At 52.1% G+C, this 21542-nt stretch overlaps 9 protein-coding genes across 9 annotated transcripts; 3 read left to right on the top strand and 6 right to left on the bottom strand.

The window, feature by feature from the left end:
* Positions 1-396: 396 nt before the first annotated feature.
* KD926_008013 (uncharacterized protein) lies at positions 397-1646 on the bottom strand (the record flags this gene model as incomplete). Its single annotated transcript, XM_053103573.1, has 2 exons — positions 397-624; positions 1374-1646. 2 exons carry the CDS (start codon positions 1644-1646, stop codon positions 397-399), a joined length of 501 nt encoding a protein of 166 aa, XP_052960578.1.
* Positions 1647-1781: 135 nt separating this feature from the next.
* Positions 1782-4925, top strand: KD926_008012 (fungal specific transcription factor domain-containing protein; the record flags this gene model as incomplete). The annotated part of the gene is made up of 7 exons (XM_053103562.1): positions 1782-1944; positions 2154-2475; positions 2540-3074; positions 3371-3497; positions 3856-4281; positions 4446-4834; positions 4896-4925. 7 exons carry the CDS (start codon positions 1782-1784, stop codon positions 4923-4925), a joined length of 1992 nt encoding a protein of 663 aa, XP_052960577.1.
* A 111-nt stretch (positions 4926-5036) lies between these two features.
* KD926_008011 (cystathionine beta-lyase) lies at positions 5037-5821 on the bottom strand (the record flags this gene model as incomplete). The annotated part of the gene is made up of 3 exons (XM_053103551.1): positions 5037-5570; positions 5642-5683; positions 5741-5821. 3 exons carry the CDS (start codon positions 5819-5821, stop codon positions 5037-5039), a joined length of 657 nt encoding a protein of 218 aa, XP_052960576.1.
* A 266-nt stretch (positions 5822-6087) lies between these two features.
* On the bottom strand, positions 6088-7203 carry KD926_008010 (sulfite reductase; the record flags this gene model as incomplete). Its single annotated transcript, XM_053103540.1, has 1 exon — positions 6088-7203. The coding sequence occupies one exon, from the start codon at positions 7201-7203 to the stop codon at positions 6088-6090; it is 1116 nt and encodes a 371-aa protein (XP_052960575.1).
* A 1137-nt stretch (positions 7204-8340) lies between these two features.
* On the bottom strand, positions 8341-11350 carry KD926_008009 (putative alpha/beta fold family hydrolase; the record flags this gene model as incomplete). The annotated part of the gene is made up of 7 exons (XM_053103530.1): positions 8341-9204; positions 9527-9725; positions 10459-10580; positions 10664-10859; positions 10920-11044; positions 11097-11136; positions 11199-11350. 7 exons carry the CDS (start codon positions 11348-11350, stop codon positions 8341-8343), a joined length of 1698 nt encoding a protein of 565 aa, XP_052960574.1.
* A 768-nt stretch (positions 11351-12118) lies between these two features.
* On the top strand, positions 12119-13364 carry KD926_008008 (branched-chain amino acid aminotransferase II; the record flags this gene model as incomplete). The annotated part of the gene is made up of 2 exons (XM_053103519.1): positions 12119-13105; positions 13191-13364. 2 exons carry the CDS (start codon positions 12119-12121, stop codon positions 13362-13364), a joined length of 1161 nt encoding a protein of 386 aa, XP_052960573.1.
* Positions 13365-13812: 448 nt separating this feature from the next.
* Positions 13813-17910, bottom strand: KD926_008007 (cohesin subunit SMC1; the record flags this gene model as incomplete). Its single annotated transcript, XM_053103508.1, has 6 exons — positions 13813-13830; positions 13893-14259; positions 14322-14629; positions 14683-17647; positions 17728-17821; positions 17880-17910. 6 exons carry the CDS (start codon positions 17908-17910, stop codon positions 13813-13815), a joined length of 3783 nt encoding a protein of 1260 aa, XP_052960572.1.
* Positions 17911-18337: 427 nt separating this feature from the next.
* On the bottom strand, positions 18338-19240 carry KD926_008006 (uncharacterized protein; the record flags this gene model as incomplete). The annotated part of the gene is made up of 1 exon (XM_053103496.1): positions 18338-19240. The coding sequence occupies one exon, from the start codon at positions 19238-19240 to the stop codon at positions 18338-18340; it is 903 nt and encodes a 300-aa protein (XP_052960571.1).
* A 555-nt stretch (positions 19241-19795) lies between these two features.
* On the top strand, positions 19796-20787 carry pdx1 (putative pyruvate dehydrogenase complex component Pdx1; the record flags this gene model as incomplete). The annotated part of the gene is made up of 2 exons (XM_053103485.1): positions 19796-19868; positions 19979-20787. The coding sequence occupies 2 exons, from the start codon at positions 19796-19798 to the stop codon at positions 20785-20787; spliced, it is 882 nt and encodes a 293-aa protein (XP_052960570.1).
* Between the last annotated feature and the right edge of the window lie 755 nt (positions 20788-21542).

Here is a 21542-nt window from a genome sequence, read left to right as displayed (position 1 = left end):
CTGGTTGATGGCAACTGTGTTCCAGCCAGTGCGAGTATGGGATTTATTATAAATCACTTACTGTACGATCAATTCGTTTATATATACTTGCACTTGTATGACTATGATATAATTCATGTTTCTTGACTTTATGACCCCTAGGTTATATGCACGGTCTGATATACGACACCTACGTACCCGCAAAAGAACTTATCTAATGGGCTTTTGCTACATCAAGCAAGGCTTTAGAACAATGACCACGGACTGGGTCAATTTGGAGAAATGAAAGGACTCGAGACACAGTAACTGAGATCAGGCTGCATAGGTACATCCGATCTTGCTTAGCAAGCGCAAACCCAACAATATAGTTATCGACCCGACACCAAACTGGGGGTCATGAACAGTGGCAAATCCCACTCACGATGCGTCTGCAATTGCATCTACCATGATCTCCACCAGCATCTCCGGGTCCGAGAAGCTCGAGATGACAAGCAGGATGGCAGTAGAGCCAATGTCACCCCCGTGTTGGCGGCCCAGGAAATCAGTAAATCCTTGCATAACCGCCGGGGCGTCTTCATGTTTTTGACTAAATAGCTGAGTCCTCACGATACTCTCCGCACCGCGACTACCTAGGGTCTGGATGGCCTTGATGACCTCGTTAAAGGCCACTCGATGTAAGTGCGGGTTCTATGACTCTGTCTTCCTATCTTACGGTCTCTATACTGGTGTCTTCTGACCAGCCCCAGAGACCATTCGTTGCCATTTGACAGGATCCTTTCTGCAGGCGTTGCCAAGGGCACAAGTCCCGTTTCCAATGATTAGACTCTATGAGTGTACCCACGTGGTGGGGTTGTCTCTATAGTGCCTCATGATATTCCACTGACATTGAGTGTGACGTGGGAAGGTGAGAAATGGACTCAGATTATGAGGACATGAGGAAGGTATACATGATCGAATCAGTTTCCTTAGTTTGTCTTTAAACACTACAATTAATTCACGGAAAAACTACTCAGACATAAGATTGACTTGGATAACATGTGGGGGCTCTAACTTTTATTGGATATCCTTTATTCTTTCATTTTGGCCATCACTCCATAGCCGGGAAAAGTCAAGACCGGCTGATCTCGAAAGCAGCTAAAATGGCGTCCCTCTGGCTAGATGATATCCATTGTAAAGGAATCCCACCGCACGAGCCCTCCTGGACCTCGGCCTTTGTGGCCCAGAGATACGCCTGGTGCTCGCGTTGGTCAATCCTGACGTGCAGATTGCCGTCGTGGGCTTCAACCATGACCAAAAACATGAATATCTTCCACGCCGTGATTGGAGAAGGACCACTGACTCCTGACTTAGGCTCGATCCATTCAAATTCGCCAATCATGTCCACGACAGCAGACGCTGCCAAATCGGCCTCCTTTTAGTTCACGGACGGCGCATTCAATCGGTGTTTCGTCACCCATTGCTCCGCCATTGGGGACTTCCCACACATCTGGACACTCATCTTCAGATGCTCGCTGCAAAATCAGGACTCGGCCATTGTGGATAATGATCGCTGCACCAACAATGCCGGTGAATTCAGCTCGTTGAGATAGATAGCGGTCAGCAGTCACCTCATAAGCTGCGAGAGTGGGAGAAATGCTGTAGGAGGGACGTAGAGGTAGATCGGCCATGGCGGGGAGGGGTACTTGGGAAGGGTACTTGGGAGGTATCTTCTGAGAAGGGCCTCTATAACTTCACGTTTGATGAACGGAAGCGGTATATCTGAACAATCCGAATGACGATCGAGGGATGCGCCTTCCGACGACATGCGACCCAGCGCGGCATTTGCTCCGGTCAGCGGCGACCGAAAGCGGTGTTTGATTGCACTACGAAATTCTCTCGGACCATCGCCTCGCCTCGACTGCATCACCAACAAGGCAGGATGTATTCGACTCCGAGAACCCCCAGCCGAGCTGCCTGTCTTGCCTGGTCAGTTTTCTCATCTACTGTGGCATTCTCCCGCATGGTAATTAACTGGTCCTGTTTAGTCGCGCAAAATTCGATGCGATGGACGGAATCCTTGTAGCAGAGTAAGATCTCTCGTTGTCCAGTATCTCCAAATTCTCGCCATCTTTGAAGTAACAGCAATTCCACTTCTAGGGCTCCTACAAAGGACTGAGCTGTGCCTATCGCCCTAGTCGTCGAGGGGGTATCCGGCGCGGTGGGAACAAGCCCGTCACCGAGTCTCCGTCTCAACCTGCCAATCTCGCGCTTACCCCCCTTTGTCACTCATCCTATCTCTGCGCCGGCCAATGTGGGGGAAGGGGATGATCTAGATAGCATTTCCCATCTGCTAAGTCCCCTTGGCGGCATTCGAAACCTGGATGTGGGTGTGATCGACGGGTCGAGACAGGAAGGTTGGGGCGGCGTCCCAGCCACCGGGAACAATGCTTGTGATCCCACCGGCCTTCTGGGGTCCAGTCATGTCCCTTTGCGCACATACGCGTCCGATGAAGACATGTCAGTATTGACATCGGAGCTGTAGTCTGAGTGACCGGTGGTCCGTAACTGACGTTGATTTTAGTCTGAATGCCTACTACGTACACATCCATCCCTTTCTGTCCATACTCCCGCCTCTTTTATCAGACAAAATCAGTGATCGACCCATATGGGTCGACGTCATCGAGGTTGAAAAGTCCTCTCTGCCGCACTGGCCGGGCTCTGCATTCACGCTGGCAGTTTCTGCTATCCTGGCTTCAATTGCACTGCCTCAAGACTCTGATCGATTCGCTGAATCGAGGATCTCTAGGAGACGTTCGGCTGCACAACTTTTCGCAGGAGCAGCCTTCTACGAAGTAGACAACGAGATTGATCGGATATCTCGAATATCGATTCAAACAAACCTCTTTACAGGGCCAGGCACGGATGTCAGTGTCATTTCACCACTATCGCCTGCTCTTGCTCTGATAATATTAAGTATCCATGAATACTGCCAAAGAGGAAATGTATCCTGCATGCGAAGTCGCGCCAATCAGGCTATCACGGCAGCTATAGATCTTGGGTTGCACAGCCTAGGAGCTGCAGCGACCGAGGCACAGCGTCGGGCATGGTGGAGTGCAGTGTGTTCCTCTATTGTCGCATACCTATCATAGGGTTCCTGACGAGTTCTGCAGATGTTCATGCTTTTTCTATCGTCCATTGATCATGAAGCCGTTAGTGCCTCAATAGATTCATACCCTTCCCTCCCTTGTCATTTCTTATTGCCAACCCTTGTTCTGACAATTAATGCTAGCCACCTATAATTGCTCTTGATGACCAGAGAATGACCACTCCTTATCCTTCATTTCACAATCAGGCAGAGGTATAGTCGGATCTGGATAAACCTAAGATTCAGCATCACTGACTTTTCTTCCAGCTGTGGCCATTGCTGCTCCAGGCTGAAGCGGCCATTCTATCCGTCTCGCAGATTCTGCGTAACCACAGCACCCACTCAACAGCAGAATCATCGTCATCGCCGAATATATCTGCCAGAATCACACAGCGTGAGTCTGGTTTGTCCGAGCTAACGCGGGAGCTAGACAGCTCGCCACAACCTGACATGAGGAGTGGTGTCGACGCACAAGGCTTGCAAACGATGTGGGCAATTGCCTAGGCCCTGGCCTATTCGTAATGATCCCAATTTCCCTAGGCAGTTGGCCCGACATGCTGACTTTCCCAGGGCCCGTGTACGACTACATCGGATGCGTGCCTTCACTGACATCCCCTTATTCTTCAACAAACACTGCGATTTGAATTCCTATCAAGGGACTAGGAATCCGTCCCAGACAATCTCGAGCGGGATCTTTGCGTCAAACACCTTCCCATTCACATAAGCGCAATCCTCCCTGATCTGTCTCAAAGCATCCCTGGCCATGGCTCGTGCTTATGAAAGGGTCGCAATATTTGCTGAGGGTGGTCCTACTATTACTGCTTGTACTACGATTAGCCCACCCCAACCGCATATTGTCCTGCCATTTTTCATGTGCGGAGCGCTGCAGGCTTCGTATGTCTTGCTTATGACACACTACCGACTCCGAGAGGCGCTGCGGTCGGAGGTGTCGACATACCGCCACCTGCTTCATCAGCCCGAGCCGGGGTTTGAGGTCCAGGATACGGAGCGATTACTGCGCGAGCTGCGACAAGGTATTGACTCGATCCTTCGGGTGATGGGGCTGGCGATCATGTTTGAAGGGGTAGGAGGCATGGGCGGGGAGATTCAAGCGGCGTATCACGGTGTTTGCGCGGGGGAATTCTTGAGACAGACCCCTCGGTGTTTGTCGAATACGCGTAAGGATGGATAAGGGAGCCAGGGGTGGAAATTTTGTTTGAGAATCGTGCGGGCGAACGGCGTGTCGATGCGGCGATTGATCGGTCGCCGCGGTAGGGCCAATGTGTGGGCATCAAAGCCCGCAGTGGGTCCGTTCCGTTTTATACTCTTCACTCTCACATAGGAGTACTGACGAGGGATTATCGCGGCGAAAAAGGGAAACTCGCTGACGATCTAATTTATGTCCAATCTAAGATGACTCCGGACTTCACAAACCGCGTGAAAAGCCTGCAACAAGTCCTGCTTCAGGTCTTCGACATCCTCCAAGCCACAGCTCACTCGCAGCAGTCGTTCATCGCAGCCCTTGTCACTCATTGCCCGCCACTCGATCAGACTTTCCACATCTCCCAGACTGGTCGCATGCTGAAAGACCAGCATCTGGCTTGGCAGCTGCTTCGCCTGCGCCGCGCTCTTCAACCAGATGGAGAACAGCGGCGCAACCCCCCCCCCCCTGGGGCATCTGCCGGCGCAACCAGCCATCCTGCAAATCCTTCGTTTGTAGCGACGCATGCCGTACGCTCTCCATCACCTGCCCGACTACTGAAGAAACTCCCTTGTGCATCTCCTCCGCCAGCCAGGCCACCAGCCGCTCCGCCGTCTCTGATTGCCGCCGCACGCGCAACTCCAGCTTCCGTAGCGATCGGAGCCCAAGCCACCCCTCCAGATTCCCCATCACAGCCCCCAGCACCAGCCGCTCCGCGTACAGGGTCTCCAACTACCCCTCACGGACCCGATCCGGATGCACGACCGGAATTCCGCACATCAAGTCCGAGTGGCCGCCTATATACTTGGTCCCGCTATGCAGCACGAGATCGGCCCCGAAGAACAGAGGGTCCTGCAGCGGCCGCGGCGCCAACGTCGAATCCACCACCAAGTACGCTCCGGTTGCGTGGGCCCGGGCACGGTAGTAGGCCAGGTCCCGCACCTCGCCCGTGGGGTTGACGGGCGTTTCGATATGTACAACGTCGCCCGGGCGCAGCTGATCCAAGTCTTGATCCTCCAGTCCTAGTTTATGTACGCCGCTCAATTTGCCGACGAGCTCAATCACGCTGTGCACGCCGTGGTAGCCGGGACCGACGCACACCTTTCGCGGGTTCAATAACACCATGGCGGCATGGAAGGCGGCGAGTCCCGTGCTGTAGGTCATAATGCTGCCGCCGCCGAAAAGGTGCTGGAGGACGGTTTCGAACCGGCTGGCGTTAGGGGCGGAGTAGCGTCCGTAGACATGGGAGCCTACGGGAGCATTGGGCTGATTATTTGGTCATCTTTGACTGTTTTCGGAGAAATCGGACTGAGGGGAGAGATGTATAGGGAACTTACATCTTTATTCTCCATCTGGATGAGCTGGGAGGGCTCACGTGCCTATCGATATGTGACGGCCACATGCATCGCCGGCGCTATGGCTCGGTGTGCACTGACACTGTCGTCCGCGTGGATGGCCTTGGTGGCCATCGCCATGTGCGGCAATGCTTTGGACAGGTTTTCCGAGGCGGATGTCATGGCGATTGGGGTAAAAGCTCAAAAATCTGGGCTTGAGTCTATTCCAAAGGGAACTAACATACTTATTAGCCATCATCGCATGCAATGAAAACCATGAAATTGACCTACTTCAAACGCCGCTCCGATTTTGGGTCGCCGCTCTGGGCAAGGGCTTGCGGTGTTTTGCCATCTGTTGACTCAGACTTCAGTCGATCAAGTTGGAAACCACCTAATAGACTAGATAGGAGGGTCTTTTTGGCGTGCACTATATAACTCCTCAGGTAGTGCTATACCTTCCCCTGAGTTAGTTTCATATCCATATCTGCAGGCCTAGTCCCCGAAGGAGATACTTGAATCTGTACCGTTGGCACATGGTTTCGACTGCCTACCAGCGGCTGTCGTGCACCTCGCTTATCTGTCGCTCTAGCCATGATATGATATCTGCCAGGATGGGTGATAGACATCTGGAAGCGAAACAGTTGCCACTCAAACTGCTTCCGCGGTGCCACGCTCGCCCCAATCCAACTATCTCCCTGGTCCAGACTGATCTCGACGCGCGCGATCTCTTCTGCCCCCCATGCCCGTCCCCAGCCCTCCACGTAAGCAGGACAGACAAACGCTTCCTGTGGACGAGGTCGTACAATGATCGAGTTCGGCTGAACCGCCCACACAGGCCGGGTACGGTTACCCTCCAAACCCACCGGATCAAGTTCGTTATAGAAGACGGTCGTGAACGGTCCTCTAGCTCTGACCTCCTGCACCGACAAACGACACAACCACTTTGTAGAATTAGTCCCAAACCATCCCGGCACGACGAGTCTAACCGGCCCACCGCGCTTCTCACTCAACGGCTGCCCATTCATCTCGTACGCCACCAGAACCTCCGAACACAGGGCCTTCTCAATCGGCAAGTCTTTCTGATACCGCTCTACCTCGACCCCAGCAAACGTCCCCGAGTCCAACCCATCCGACCAAACAAATAACCCTCGACCAGCACGTGGCCGCGCAAGCAAGAGGAAATCCCGCAACGGGACCCCCGTCCATTGCACGTTGCCAATTCTCCACACATTCTTAGTCGGGGGAGGGTTGAGCGGACTTCCGTAGCATTCGTGGAACGAGATAACTGACTTAGCAGGCATCTGTCGTAATTGTGCCAGATTGATGGAGAACGGACGCTCGACAAGCCCGTCGAGGACTAGTCTCCAGCGACTCGTGTCTACCAGTGCAGTTCCCATGTGGATGGTTTGGAAGAGACGGGCGTCCGGGGTCAGCGTCTCGTCCAGCTCATGCGGTGTTGGAGGTGGACGTATGAAAAAGCCTTTGGGTTGAATGTCGATTAGGGCTTCGCGCGCCGTGTCCATGATGATGTCATCTCCACGAGCGATGAAATTGACCGTAGCCATATCACAGACGGTGAGATTGTGAAATATCTTCTAATGGCGTAAAATCACAAGATGTCTGTGGCAACAATTGCCCTCCCTTGTCTGATGAGGAAGTCAAAAAAATTTTGCTAAAGTTTGTATCTTTTTCTCCGCCGGTGCCGCAATAACCGTGCGCCTTCTCCGAACATCAAGAGCAAAGGCCGTAGCAAAGGCCGTAGAGAAATATCTTGAATAGGAAAGGTGCAAGTAATCTCTCCGAATCCTCAGGATCAAGCAACACAATCAGCATGGAAACTTTTTCTGCACGAGGGCGATCATTCGCAGCACAGCAACAGGCCTTTCGCGATGTCTTGAGTGACTCGGGGGAAAGCTCTCTCTGTTCGGTACTGATATTAGCACCCACCTCCTGTACTTATATGTCCACCCTGAATACAACCTGCCTCGGTCTCAAAAAGGGAGAGCGAAGAAGAGAAAATAAATTCTATGCAGTAAGAATTCCGGCTAAATGACTGATAGAGATATATTGGCTAGCAAAGGATACTGGACCTTCATATGCAAAATCTATACCCTGTGTCTTCTGAATGAATCTCTGCAGCCTCCGGACAAAGACTCAGGGCTTAGATCTCACGGGTCAAACACACCCAGCTCTCCCAAGGGTTTCCCACATTCCCCTCCTTGTGTACTACTAGACTTTCGTTCACCAAGGAGGCGTGGAACCTAGACTGATGTCTATTCGGGGTCCTCCCACGAGGTACTGCTCACCGCAAGACAGCTGTTTATAGTGGTATCTACCTGGTTTTCTGGAAGGATGAGCCTGAGGCACAACCCGTTCGGTGCCTTCCTCCGAAGACTCCGTCATGATGATATGCGCGGAGAGTGCAACACAGCAAGGAGCAAAAAACAAATGAATCAGGGTGGAGTTCGAACCGTGAGCCTTGAAAACCCCCCTCGAAGAAAAAAAAATCGGGAGCTTTCCTTTGTGAGCTTTCCTTTGTGAGCGTTTCTTAGAGCAGGCACCAAGCGCACCGGACGGGCCTTGCCAAATAGACCACCAGCCCGCTCAAAGGAATATTAGGACAATTTTAATGAAAGCCTAGAAATTGGAAAGTCGGTGAGTGCTGGTGGTACCTGAGGCCTTTCTAGATATCTATGCGAAGCTCAAGCCAGCGCTAACCTCCAACTGCGTTGTTGAATCGGCGAAGTCCATCCGGGCCGCTCACAGGCTACCCGAGAATTCCAAACATCTTCCGGAACCAAAAGAGCTCTTGCAATGTTTCCAAATCGCAGTCTGTCGTAAAGACCTTCCATCTGGTTGCGCATGAAGGTTTGCTGGCCTGCCGTGGTGGCGCCTACCCCAGCAATGAAAAGAGGGAACACCAGCGCCAGTCCGAGAGTCGAACCGAGAGACACGCTCTCCAGATAAAGTATTAGGTTCTCATGACAAACATTGCCCTTTATTTTTATCGTGTCGATGAGCGGTGCGGATGTTTCCAATTTCTCGAGTGTTCGATACAGCAAGCATAATGCCGAGGCGCGATATATTCCCATTAAATGTTCGAACAGAAAGCCACTCGAGCTACAGGCCTTCGCGACATGAAGCTTTTGTTCGATATCATTGGCCTCGGTATAAAGCGGATCGAAATCAACAGGTGTGTTTCTATTTGTCGTTGCTCGCAGTCGACAAATACGAGCTACTAAAGTCAGCAGCATCGAATTTGCTCCCGCAATAGAATGTAAGTTCTCCAACACAGTCTGTTGTTCTTCCTGTTCGTAAAAGACTGGATCCAGTGTGGTTGATGTCGACAAAGCAACGGCGGCAGTAACATCATGATAGATGAGAAAGCGAGTTAAGAAGCGATGAAACATGACATTCCGAGGATCCAGTTTGTCGCGAACCCCATTAGCGATCGCAATAGCCCCTTGCAGATGATGATACCACTCGCTGGTGCCGCCTAAAATGATGTCCGTAAATGTTAAGAGTACGGCAGAAGTTGTCGCTCTCTCAAAGTCGACAGTGCTAGTCTGCAAGTATTGGGAAAGACGGCTCAGAGCATTTCCGTACTCTCGTCGGGCTCTTCGCTCGAAAAAATCGCTGGCGTCTCATCTGATGCGCGGATGCCGAAGCTATGAGAGCGGCCATGAGCTCTGGCTGGTGGAATGCTCTCGAAATGAGCATGTAAAGTCCAGATTGTTCCACTGGAATGACTGTTCTTCTCGAGATCAAATGGTTGATAAAGTATTGAACGAGTTCCCGGACTTCTCGGCGATATCCGGGTTCTATTGTGCTTAAAGCTGGACGTAGGATGCAGCCAGCACTCGTGTTGGGGCTGCTCAAGCATCGCACTTGCTCCCTCGGATCATGGCCAGGCAAAACCCGGAAGATATTCGAGACATCTTGAGCGTGCTCATACTGTACTATATCCGAGTTGTGCGGCCTGGCGGCCGTGAGATGCGCATTCCTTGGTGCATGGCAATCTAGCTTGAGTCGAACACATGTCCGACATGACCCACTCGAGTCGAAATTCTCGTCACATTTTTTCTTTCTAGAGGGTTCAGGGTTAGTATGAAGAGCGCTGTGTGACGCACTCGGCCACTATACCTTTCGCGACAGGTGTAACAGCCTGTGCGACGTCTGTGGTGTCTGGGTTTTGTCCTGGCGCTCATGAGGCGCTCATTGGGCAATGACCAGGTTAAGCCATCTGTATCGAACAAAAATGGGCAACGAACATGCTGGACGATTGAGGGTTCAAGAAAAAGCAGCCCAAGAAGAGTGTGAAGACGGTTAGTGAACATCAATTCCGGAGTCCTGCAAAATCTCCGGGTGGCGGGGGTGATGCTTAGTCATGAGATATGGCGCATTGCTCTTCTAACTATACTTGTTTTCAATTTGATATTCAAGGTTGTTATTTCTTTCCTATTCATGTTTTGATGTCAATTATGAATGCTATGTACTGCTATAAATACCACTGGCCTGTCGAGGGCTTCCGGCGACACCTCGACGGCAGTTAACACCTAGAAGACTTCAAGAAGTCGCATACCGCTGATATAGCACATATAGTCAGTACCATGTCTGGCATCAAATGTTTGGGCTCCTTACTCTGTCTAAATTCTTCCGGTTTTTCTTGAACGATCCAATGCCCACAGTCCATGTCGACGATTTTCGAGCATGGAAATGAACGGGATATTTGTGGGAAAGCACTGTCCGATATATAGTAACTGTGACGAGCCCGAAGGAACAATGTGGGTTTGGGAAACTTTTTAGAGTTGGTATCATACGGAAAATCACCTAGTGGACCTAATGCGGTCTTTAGGGTGCCGAGGGGAAGACGTGACCTTAGGTAATTGTGGTGGTTGTCCTTGATAAAGTTGCTCAGCAGAAATAGTCGTACAACTGGGGACTGTCGAGTAGTCAGTCAATTGTCAATGGGCATCCTAGACTGGAGGAAAGAAGAAAGAATAAAAGAAAAGAGACTGTACTTACCTCCTCGAATTTTGCAAGAATCCGCTCTCCCTCCGTATGAGTTCTAATCTTAGCCTGTTCTACCTCTTCCAGGCCATCCATGTACTTTTTGAAGTCGTTCGGTATGGGCAGCGCAATTGGACCGTTGTCGACCGCAACGACATCTGACACAATGTCGGAATTATGCAGAGCGAGGGTCAACGCTGTCTTAGCGCCCCTAATATCAAAGATCAGCCTTTAGCCTGACAAATGCAATAACCCTGGGCATGTGTCTTACATCGAATGGCCGATGACTGTTGCGCTCTCAAACCCATGATTCTTGATAAATGACTCAACGTCCAACGCCATCTCCATGTAGTCATGTCTCCGGTGATGGCCCGAGTCACCATGGTTCCGGAGGTCCTGGTCAACAGTCAGCTCTTGAAACTGATGTAGTCAAGTCATGGCTACCCACCAGAGCAAACACCCGACGTGATAGATCTTGCGACAAAAGCCTTAAGACGTCAATTAGCACGATTCACGGGAGAAAGTTGAGGATTGTAAATCGGAATTATACCTGCTCACTCGCGCGTTCTCCCTCTTGGATCCGAGGAATCCATGGAGGAAAATGATCGGGGGTCGATTTTCGTCTGACCTTTTGCTCTTTGGCTTATGCACTTCATAGGCCAGTGGGACCCTGGAAGTTGCATTGGAAGCGGAGGTGTGCATACGTCGAAGGTGACTTGTCCAATGTCTAGCGGCCATTATTGTGCGAATTCCCCAAGATCAATGGATGATAAATGATGCTATCGCATGGTCGATCGGCAATCAGGACAAAGCCAGCCTGACATTCCATACTTCGCCCCTTTCAGCTGGTTTTCTCGGAGTCTTGCGGTGGACTCCGGCATGCCCAATCACAGGGCCAGAGCGGCTATAGAGTTCGAGATCCACAATGGATATTGAGCTAGTCCTAATATAGAATGGATCATCGGAATATACTGTCCACGCCCTCCTCCCATTCTCATGTTGCTTCATACATGCATACTACGACTATTCTGGCTGACTTTGACGCTGTTGACTCATTACTCTCTGATTGTCGTCGCAATCATACCATGACTAGGCTCTACAATAGCTGAAACGACAGATAACTTGCAGTTGCATGCAACATGATGTTTGAACATATAGTAGATCGAAAGGCCCAAGTGCATGCGCCCTACGCCCTACGCCCTACGCCCTGTAACGTCAACTTCATCTCTACTCCATGGAGACTAGATGAGTGGAGTGGAAATTTGGCAACCGCCCAGATGCTATGATTTGATAAGATCTTAGTATTGGATCTATTAGATCCACTGAAGACAATTATGCAGAATGTTTGGAATTGATGCCGAACACCCCGATGACGCACAAGGGAGTGCAAGAACCTCCCATAAAATCTGAGTCGCCCCCCAATATGCAACATGCTGTTCGTGAAGCACCATCACATAGTACACCTGCAAAATGGCTCCTACTACCGCAGCCTCCCCTGAGGCATCGTGCCTTGACGCCTCCAAACTGACCTACTCCTACACAACCGCCCCCCGCGATGTCCCCTCCGAAGCCACCATCAGAAGCAGCGACGAGACAGTCTGCACCGACCACATGATAGTCGCATCATGGACCGCCAGAGAAGGCTGGGCCGCGCCCGAATTGAAGCCCTTTGGTCCCTTCAGCCTCCTCCCCACGGCCTCCTGCCTCCACTACGCTCACGAATGCTTCGAGGGCCTAAAAGCCTACCGCGGCTACGACAGCAAGGTGCGCCTCTTCCGACCAAACCGGAACGCTCGCCGTCTGCAGATGTCCGCCGCTCGCATTGCCCTACCGACCGTGGACGATGATGCTCTTGAAAAGCTCATGATGGCCGTGCTCTCCGTCGACTGTCCCAAATGGCTGCCGCAGGACCGTCCCGGCAAGTTCCTTTACGTGCGACCCACCATCATCGGCACGAACTCGCAGCTGGGCATCCAATCGCCTACTAAAGCCCTCTTATATATAATCGTCGGGTATATGCCGCGCATGGACATGCCGGCCGGCGGGAAACGTCTGCTCACGTCCCCCGAGGACACGGTGCGTTCGTGGGTCGGAGGGTTCGGGTATGCCAAGGTCGGTGCGAACTATGGCCCATCAGTGAACGCGACCCGGGATGCGTATAATAGCGGCTTTCATCAGATTCTCTGGCTGTATGGATCGCAAGGCGAGTGTACCGAGGCCGGCGGCAGCAACTTCTTCGTTGTGTGGAAGCGCAAAGACGGACGGAAGGAGCTGGTCACGGCGCCGCTGGATGATCGACTGATTCTAGACGGAGTTACTCGGCGAAGCTGCCTGGAGTTGGCGAAGGAGCGGTTGGGCGATCAGGTTGAGGTCTCGGAGCGCAAGTTCACCATCGACGAATTGTTTGAGGCTGCGGCTGAGAATCGTATCGTGGAGTCGTTCGCTGCTGGCACGGCTGTAAGTTTTCCCCACTATACTTCGTTTGATTGCACAGAGTGCCCCTGAACATAATCCACTAATATATTATCGATTTGATTCGCAGTGGTTCATCTGCCCCATCTCGTTGATTCACCACCGAGGCCGGGAGATCGCTATTCCCATGGGACCTGATGATACGCCGGGGGAGATCACGGGCAATATTAAGAACTGGCTCGGTGATATCATGTACGGACGAACCGAGCATGAATGGGGAGTTGTGGTGCCGGAGAAGAATTAACGGGATCGAATCTATGTAATGCAGGACGAAGGTTGGGTTTTGTGCCCTACTGATAGAATATGGGTGAACAAGAGAAGTTTCGGCCTTTATGAATGAATGAAGATCGAAAGGACGATTCACATAGAGAAACGACGGGTGCTGACCTGTATTAGTTGACCCCATGGGTGGTCATTGTAATCTTAACCACCGAGCTCGATGGCAAACATGTCCTACACATACAGATGGAAAGAGTTGGCCAGAATGACTGACAACTGCAGGCCAGATGCCCACAGCAGAAATCCATTACCCCTCACCAAAGCAAAGCAAGTAAAAATTACCCATAAAGAGATCATATCATAAGCGGGCAACGTAAATAGCTATTCTACACGCACGTCACGAGAAGTAAAAAGGCAAACCCGTAGGCTAATCGCAAAAAATAAAGAGATAAAGAGATAACATTCCTAGCCATTTAGTTATATTTTCGCAGCTGCAAGTAAACACAGAAGTCAGTAATCGGCTCAAGTCACCCAAGGAGACGGAGTTGCTCACATCAAGCGTCAATGATTTACTGCTGTTTTCAGTCTGGTCCCGGTAGATACCCACCAGGGCCTCACTGTTCTGGAACAGGCCAGTTTTCAAACTGATCACAATGAATTGCATGCCAGGGGCGGCGTGGTCATGGATGTAGTTTGCAATTCGCGCCACGTTGGTATTGTCCAAAGCTGCATCGACCTCGTCCAGAACGAAGAACGGCGATGGCTGATATGAGTGGATTGCGAACAACAAAGCCAAAGCAGCCATGGTCTTCTCACCACCGGAGAGATGTTCCATGTCACGGAAACGCTTAAGTGGGGGCATCGCATGGTACTTAATACCGTCCAGGTAGGGCTCATCCGAATCCTCGATATCCAGGTAGCTGTGAAGCGCCTTGCATCAGTATACGGGTAGTTCCATCGTAAAGAATAATGATCAACTTACGCTTGCCCACCCAACGGATAGTTGGCACTCTTCGTCAACTCGCGGTAAATAGGGGCGATTTGATCAGAGATATGAGTGAAGGCCTTGTTGAAAAGGTCGGATCGCTGGCGCATGACGTCCTCGAAGTCTTCCTTGGCCTTCCGAGCATGTTTGCGGGCGTCGTCAAAGTCCTTTTCGGTGCCACGGAGTTTGTTCTCGACAGTCTCCAGACGCTCAATGGCTCTCGTGTTGGGCGCCATTTTGTCGAGTTCACTGCTGAGGTTTCGTACTTTATCCAACAATTCTTCTTCCAGCTTGTCATCGTTCTCCTGATCTCCAGTAAGCGTCAATCTCCCCGGAACCAGAATCATATCTTACTCACCTCCTTAAGAGTCTCTCCCAACGAGTCAAAGTCGACCTCAATACCGTAGTCTTGCACAGTAAACGTGTCGCCTGCTCCGGCGCCATCCTCATCAACGTCCATCGCATCGGGATCGGCTGCTTGAATAAGATCATCAATGGGCAGCTGTTCCAGAGAGTTGGAATCCTCTGTCAACGGGATATCAATGTCTTCAAGCTTGCAGCGCCGGAGAAGAGCATATCGGCTGGATGAATTGCGTTGTACGTCTGTTTCCAGGGCGTTAACATTCTTCAACGTCCCTTCCACTTCTCTGCTGCGCTTTTGAAGATCCCTGCGGTGTTGGGCTAGATTCTCGGCGGAGTGCCCATAGGCCTCCTTCTGATCTTCAAGTCGCTCCCGGAGAATGTCAAGTTCAGCATTGTATTCGTCCAAACGGTTTCCGATTTCTTCCTGCTCTGCTCGGAGCTCCTCGATCAAGTCTTGATCGCGCTGGTGTTGGGCTTCGAGACTGGCAATACGATCACCAGTTGCCTGAAGTCGCTGTTTCTCGAAGCTCAACTGATTCTCGATTCGGCTCTTCTGTGTCGTGAATTCCAGCTTCTTTTGAGCAGCCTCTTCATGTAGAGAGCCCTGCTGGACTTCGTATTCGCGGATGTTGCTATAACCAAGACGCTTGCAGAATTTGCGGTAAATCTCGTCCTCAACATTGCTAACCGATTCCTGGGATTCAGTGATGGTCTGGTCGAGTTCTTCCAAAGCTTCTTGCCGCTCGAAGTACTTCGGCCTCAGTTCTTCCAGCTGACGCTTAACGAAGTCCAACTCCGTGTGTTTGCTCTCGAGGTTTCTTTCCAGAGCCTTGAGCTCATCTCGAGCATAGGCCAGGCGTTGCTCAAGGCCGACGAGCTCACCCTGAAGGGTTTCCTCCTCAGTTCCGCGGCGGTGACCCTTGGGAAGATTGGTAAGATCGGCCAACAGCTTGTCCTTGAGCTTGTAGAGATTCTCCACCTCGGAGTCCTCCCACCGTTTCGAGTTTTGCTGGGGACCTTTACCACCGGTCATCAACCCGCCCTTATGAATCACCGTTCCATCGAGAGTGACCGCCTTCGCGTCCACGTGTTTGTCGTAGCAGAGATACTTAGCCGTGGCCAGATCGTCGCAAACAATGGCGTTGCCGCAGGAGTAGCTGATGGCTCTCGCAACCGAGTCATCATAGTCCACTGTTTCGATAGCCGGGCGCATTCCCCGGTGCATTCCCTTCAAGTTGGAATTGAAAGCTTTCACTTGAATGGTTTCCAAAGGAATGAAAGTAGCCTGTCCGGCTCTCTGGTCACGCAGGTGCTGAATGCACTCTTTGGCTGTCTTCTCATTGTCAACGACGATTGCATCGAAGTGTCGGCCAAGCACGGTGCTAACAGCTTCGGCGTACTTTTTCTGCTTCGGTTTGCAGAGGTCACTGACTCGGCCTTTCACACCCGGAAAGATACGTCTTAAGGTCGAAATCAACTCCTTCGCTCGGAGCTCCCTCTCGCTCTGCTTCTTGCCGTCGTCAGCCTCGAGGAGCTTCTTCAAGACCGCCTGGAGCTTCTCCTCGAGTTCCGTCCTCATCTGAGAGACACGCAATCGCTCGGAAGTCAGAGTGTTGAGCTCCTTCTTTTTACGGTCAATATCCTTAGATGTTGTTTTGACCGTATCATTGAGAGATGTTTTGCGTTCAGCCATAGACTGGGTGTCAGTCTCTAGAGACTTGAGCTGCCATTCCGTGCCCTCGAACTTGGATTTGAGACTGTTGCAGGCCTCGGCTTCGGTCTTTCGCTGGCGGCGTAGGTTGTCGAGGTTCAGCTGTTCGGCCGAGGACCGCTTGTTGACCTCTTCCTTAAGCTTGTTGTATTCTTGCTGGTCGGCCTCACTCAACTGGCCACCCTTTTTGCTAATCGTCTTCTGCCATTCCGCTTCCCACTGAGCCTGAGCTTTTTCGACAACCTTGAGGTCCTTTTCCAATTGTTTGGCGTTAGACGACTGAGCCTCACGTTCTTTACCGATCTCAGCAATCCGAGATGCAAACCGTTCCACCTTCTTCATGGTGATGTCGACTTTTTCGTCGACAGGGACGAGTGCGTTGGTAGACTCCTCGATATCCTTTTCTTTCTTCGTGATGTTCTTCTCGGCCTTGGCCACGTCCCGACCAACCTTGGCGTGTTCTTTCTTAGCCTCCTCAACATTGTGCTCGAATTTCTCAACGTTGCGGCGGAACTCCTTGAGCTCGTCCTGGTACTTGAGGATCTCGGCGCTGGACTCATCGATCGTGCGCTGGAAGTGGAAGAGCTTCCACAGGATATGGGTGATGATGGCTTGGTCGCGCTCCTCTGCCTTGCGGGCATAGTTCTCGGCCTCGCGCTTCTGCTCCTGGTACTGCTTAATTTCAGAATTGATACCTCGGCGGCGGTTGAGCTGCACAGTCTGTTGTTCCGCAGCCTCCTCCGCCTCGGCCTTTAGGCGCTCGTATTCGGCCTTGTATTCGAGACTGCCGGAAATCTGCTCGATCAGGCGTGTAAGGTCCTTCGGGGACTGCGATGCGATCGCTTCCACATCACCCTGGAAGACAAGGAAGTTGCGCGCCTTGATGAGGATGTTCTCGGCTTCGAGGGCCTCGTTGTACTGTTGCGCCGTCACCGTGCGGTTGTTGATTCGATATTCGCTCACACCTCCGCTGGTGATCGACCGTCGCCATTGCTGCTCCTCGCCCGCATCATCCTCGTAGACGGCCATAACCCAGGCCGTCCGTGGGTCGTTGGATCCGCTCGGGTCCTGCGATGGCTCGATGTCGTCGCCGTCCTGCGCATCCCCATTGGTTTCTCCATCGATGGCATTTCCATCCGCATCGACTCTGGATGTGCGCAGTACACGGCCGCGGTAAACAAGATCGCGAAGATTTGTCGATCGTAGATGGGAGGACTTGATACCTAAGACGAAAGAGATCGCATCCATACTGGTGGGACGCATTAGCGCAAACAACACTTGCGGGCTGAACGGACTGGAGGGGGATGTGGACGAGGGGAATAAACGCACGAGTTGGACTTTCCAGACCCGTTAGGTCCGATAATAGATGTGAAGTAGGCATCGCCGAACAGGAGAGTATGGTGGCCCTTATAGGACTTGAAGTCTAGAAACGCCCGTCAGTCATGATCAAGCGAATCCACAGGACGGGGATCACCGCGTACTGTACAGCTCGAGGCGAATGAGCTTCCCCATCTTGCAACAGTCCGGTCGCTTTCTGGCGACCACAGCAGCAAGAACGGAAGAGCTGGGATGTCGGCGAGGTCGGTGCCAGGTGAAAGTGGAGGCGCTGTTTGGAGGGGCCCGCGCGATAGAGAGCTCGAAGGCGCGTCTTCCGCCGGCCGATGGGAGGACGCGCTCCGGTCACGTGGCACCCGCGGGTTTCTACAACACACGATCGACCTTCCTTACTTTCTTTCTTTTGTCTCTCTATTTATAAGAGATCCTATTGATTCTACGAGCTGGTCAGATTTTCGAATAGGCTTGGATCTTTGGAAATGGTTGATTTGTAAATGTACACGGGAATCTGCTGCAGATGCTATAACTAAAGTGTCGCGGCAATGAAGTACAAATGAGTAATTAAACATCGACAGAAGGAGAGACAGGCCTTAGTTCTCCAGGCTCAGCGCCGGTGAGAAGGCGTGACGCTCAACGGGTTTCCAACGACCAAGAAGTCTTCCGACACGAACCCCGTGGAGTTCATTCGGAAAGCACCCTTCTGACCTTCCACCTCGAGAAGAATGAAATCCTCGCCTGTGAAAATCTGCCGCACGGACTGGAAAAGACGCCAGAACATTAGACTCGACCTCTTCAGGGGCGCCCTGAAGAAACTCGGCTGAGACGGCGGTTCGATCGAAGTCATTCCACCCTGTTGCATACGAGCGACTGACTCAGGCGTGACTACCAGACGGCGGGAAAAGGCGATCTGACGAGGCACAGCATCGAACTCATAGGGCCGGCGGAAGGGGATCGTGCTTCGGACCTGGAACCGAAGCTGAGCCCCGGTAGTGGTGCTGACGGCTGTGACTGTCTTGATCAAGCGTTGGGTTTTCATAAGGAAGACGGTGCCCATGGCGCTCATCACGATGCAAATTCCGCCAAATAGAGTCTTTTGCCACGTGGGAAGCGGCACGATTGGGTCGTGGAAGACTATCTTGGAGTTGTACACCGAGTAGGCAAAGCAGAATGCGGCGATACCGTAGGCTCCTAGAACATAACTGCGATGCGACGGCGCCCGGAAGAGGAGAATCTGCCCTTCCCTAGCAACCTTGCGTTCGAGTTTTCCAAACCCCTCTGGTCGTCTCCCAGCAAATTTCAGCGTCTCCTCATCATTGGCTGTGGGCTTGGTCCGCGCTGTGGGCTTCGGGGGTAGCTGTGGTTGCTTGCCCTTGGCCGCGTGTTTCGTTCGCGCCACGCTCGAGGCAAAATGTCTCCATATCGAGGTCGAAGGAATAGTTCTCGGTGACACCGGACCCCTAGGGCACTGGTGATAGAAAGCCTGAAAGGCAAAAGATCTGGCGAACATGGTGCTACCTGCTTATCATCAACGGGTTATTAGCATACTCTGAATGAAAGTGAAGCAATTGGGTCTGCGCCGCTCCTGGGAGACAGCCAGAACATCTCTAGGCATGGATATCCACGATCCATAAATCCAAGACGTATCAGAATCAACAAAGGTCATACAAGAACGTACCGGAGTTTCAATTGGAGAAGCCGATGGCCCTTTTTAATGTCGTGACGGGTAGGAATCCCGATCTTCTCCGCGGCAGAAAAATGTTCCCGTCCGGGCGGCCGGTGAAGCTCCCAACAACCTCAACATCTCCAAAGCAAACGCCTTGCTCTCACGTCGACGCAGATACCTTTGGCTTGGATCTGTCAATTGATTTCCGACTGCGACTCCTCGACTCAACTATTACCGACTAATCTGGGATTTCGACCCCGTCGCACGTGGTGGTGGGCTCTTTGATCGACGTCCCTTGCCCGCCGAGTCCGACAAGCATACCGTTGCGCAAAGAACATCGATCAGAGAGAACTCTCGGTTTCATTCCTCGTCACCAGACCCTCATCCACTACCGTAAAAATGGCCGCTAGCTTGCGTCAAGTCCCGGCAGTTCTTGCCAGACGCCAGCCTCGAGTGATCGGTACCACTAAGCGTGAGTTTGGCCCGCGGAGAATCTTTTTTTTCTGGCGAAGATAATCGCCATCTCTATCTCCTTTCCCAGAATACATCCCGCTAACAGATCATATTCGCTATGCTAAACAGGCCTGGCGTCCACCTCGTCCATCCAATTCCAGAACCCCGCCTATCCGCTCTACCCATCTGTCATCCAACTCCTCCACGAGAAGGGCATCCCGGAGTCCGATGTTTCCAAGATCCCCGCCTCCGGCCCCAAGGGCCGTCTCCTGAAGGGTGACGTTCTCGCCTACCTGGGCGCCATCGCCTCCGACTACCCTGCGACCCAAGCCGCGCGGATCGCACAGCTCGCCCACCTCGACCTCAGCAACATCAAGATCGCCGCGCCCGAGCCCAAGGCTGCCGCACCCGTCGTCGAGGAAGCCCCCGTCGCCAAACCCCCTCCCACCACCTCGGTCGCCGTCTCCATCTCCCTGGCCGCCGTGCTGTCCGCGCAGAAGAAGCTGCAGGACTCGCTGGGCGTCAGCGTCCCGCTCTCTACGTTCCTGGCCCGCGCCGCCGACCTGGCCAACGACGACCTGCCGCGCTCTCCGCGCGCCACCCCCTCCGCCGACGAGCTGTTCAATGAGGTTCTGGGTGGCGAACCCGTCACCACCTCCCGGGGCGACTTCGTGCCGGAGTTGAATGCCGTCGCGGCGCCCGTCGAGACCCGGTCGGTCAAGTCGGTCCAGGAGGATATCATTGACATTCTGAGCGGGAAGGTGTCCAAGGTTGCCGCTGCTGGCCGACGAGCGTCCCGGGCAGAGTCGGCTCCGGCCGAGCAGGCCGCTAACGTTTTCAGCTTGACGATCCCCGTGGGCGAGGAGAAGCGGGCTCAGACTTTCTTGGACCGTGTCAAGACCCTTTTGACAGTCGAGCCTGGCCGGCTTGTTCTATAGATCTCTCTCCATTTCACATTGTAAGTCCGCATTTGGTACTTCCGCGTGACTGGAAGACGTGGTTTCTTCGTTGATTCATTGGGGGCTAATTCGTTAGTATAGTTGTAGCATAAGTAATAAACTACCCGCGGGAGCCGCTTCGAGCTCCAAGATTTCAACGGGACTTGGTCTTTTCTTCCTTTTTCTTATATAGGAATGTACTCGAGCGCTATACGATTGTTTTAAAATAACATCTGCAGTTTCATTCTCATTATTGAGGACCATGCGCGAACGCTATCGTAATTTGCAAAGATCTCTTAAGTACCTAGTAATGCAGTTCCCCTGAAGCCATGCGGCGAACAAGAAATAAAATGGTGAACAAGTCATCTCATCATAACAAACAACACGAAGAGAAAGAAAGGAAAAGTAGAAGGAAAAAAGCATTCACAAGCAGGAAAAAAGAGACACATGCCATGTATGAAGGGGAAAGTTCAAATCATCCTTTAGCCAGTTATGGAACAACATGGCCTTCGACCACCTCTGATAACACCAGGAGCGCCATGGATTGGTAGTCGTTTCGCAAAGAAAATCAATAAGTCAACGCTGAATGCCGACAGTCCCGATTGCCCGAATGGACAAGCACGGGGCAAAAAGAACACAGATGGGATGAAAAGACGAAACAAAGAAAAAAAGAAAAGGAAAAACTGAAACGCAGGGAAAGGGCCCAAATTACATGTCGAAGATCAAACGGAAATAGAAAAGGAAAATAAAGTAGC

This window comes from Aspergillus affinis (genome assembly GCF_023601865.1).
Source record: "Aspergillus affinis strain CMG 70 chromosome Unknown NODE_4_length_623078_cov_86_301200, whole genome shotgun sequence".
Lineage (NCBI taxonomy): Eukaryota > Fungi > Ascomycota > Eurotiomycetes > Eurotiales > Aspergillaceae > Aspergillus > Aspergillus affinis.
Note: the sequence above shows the minus strand (reverse complement) of the source record. Positions and strands in the feature narration are given on the sequence as shown.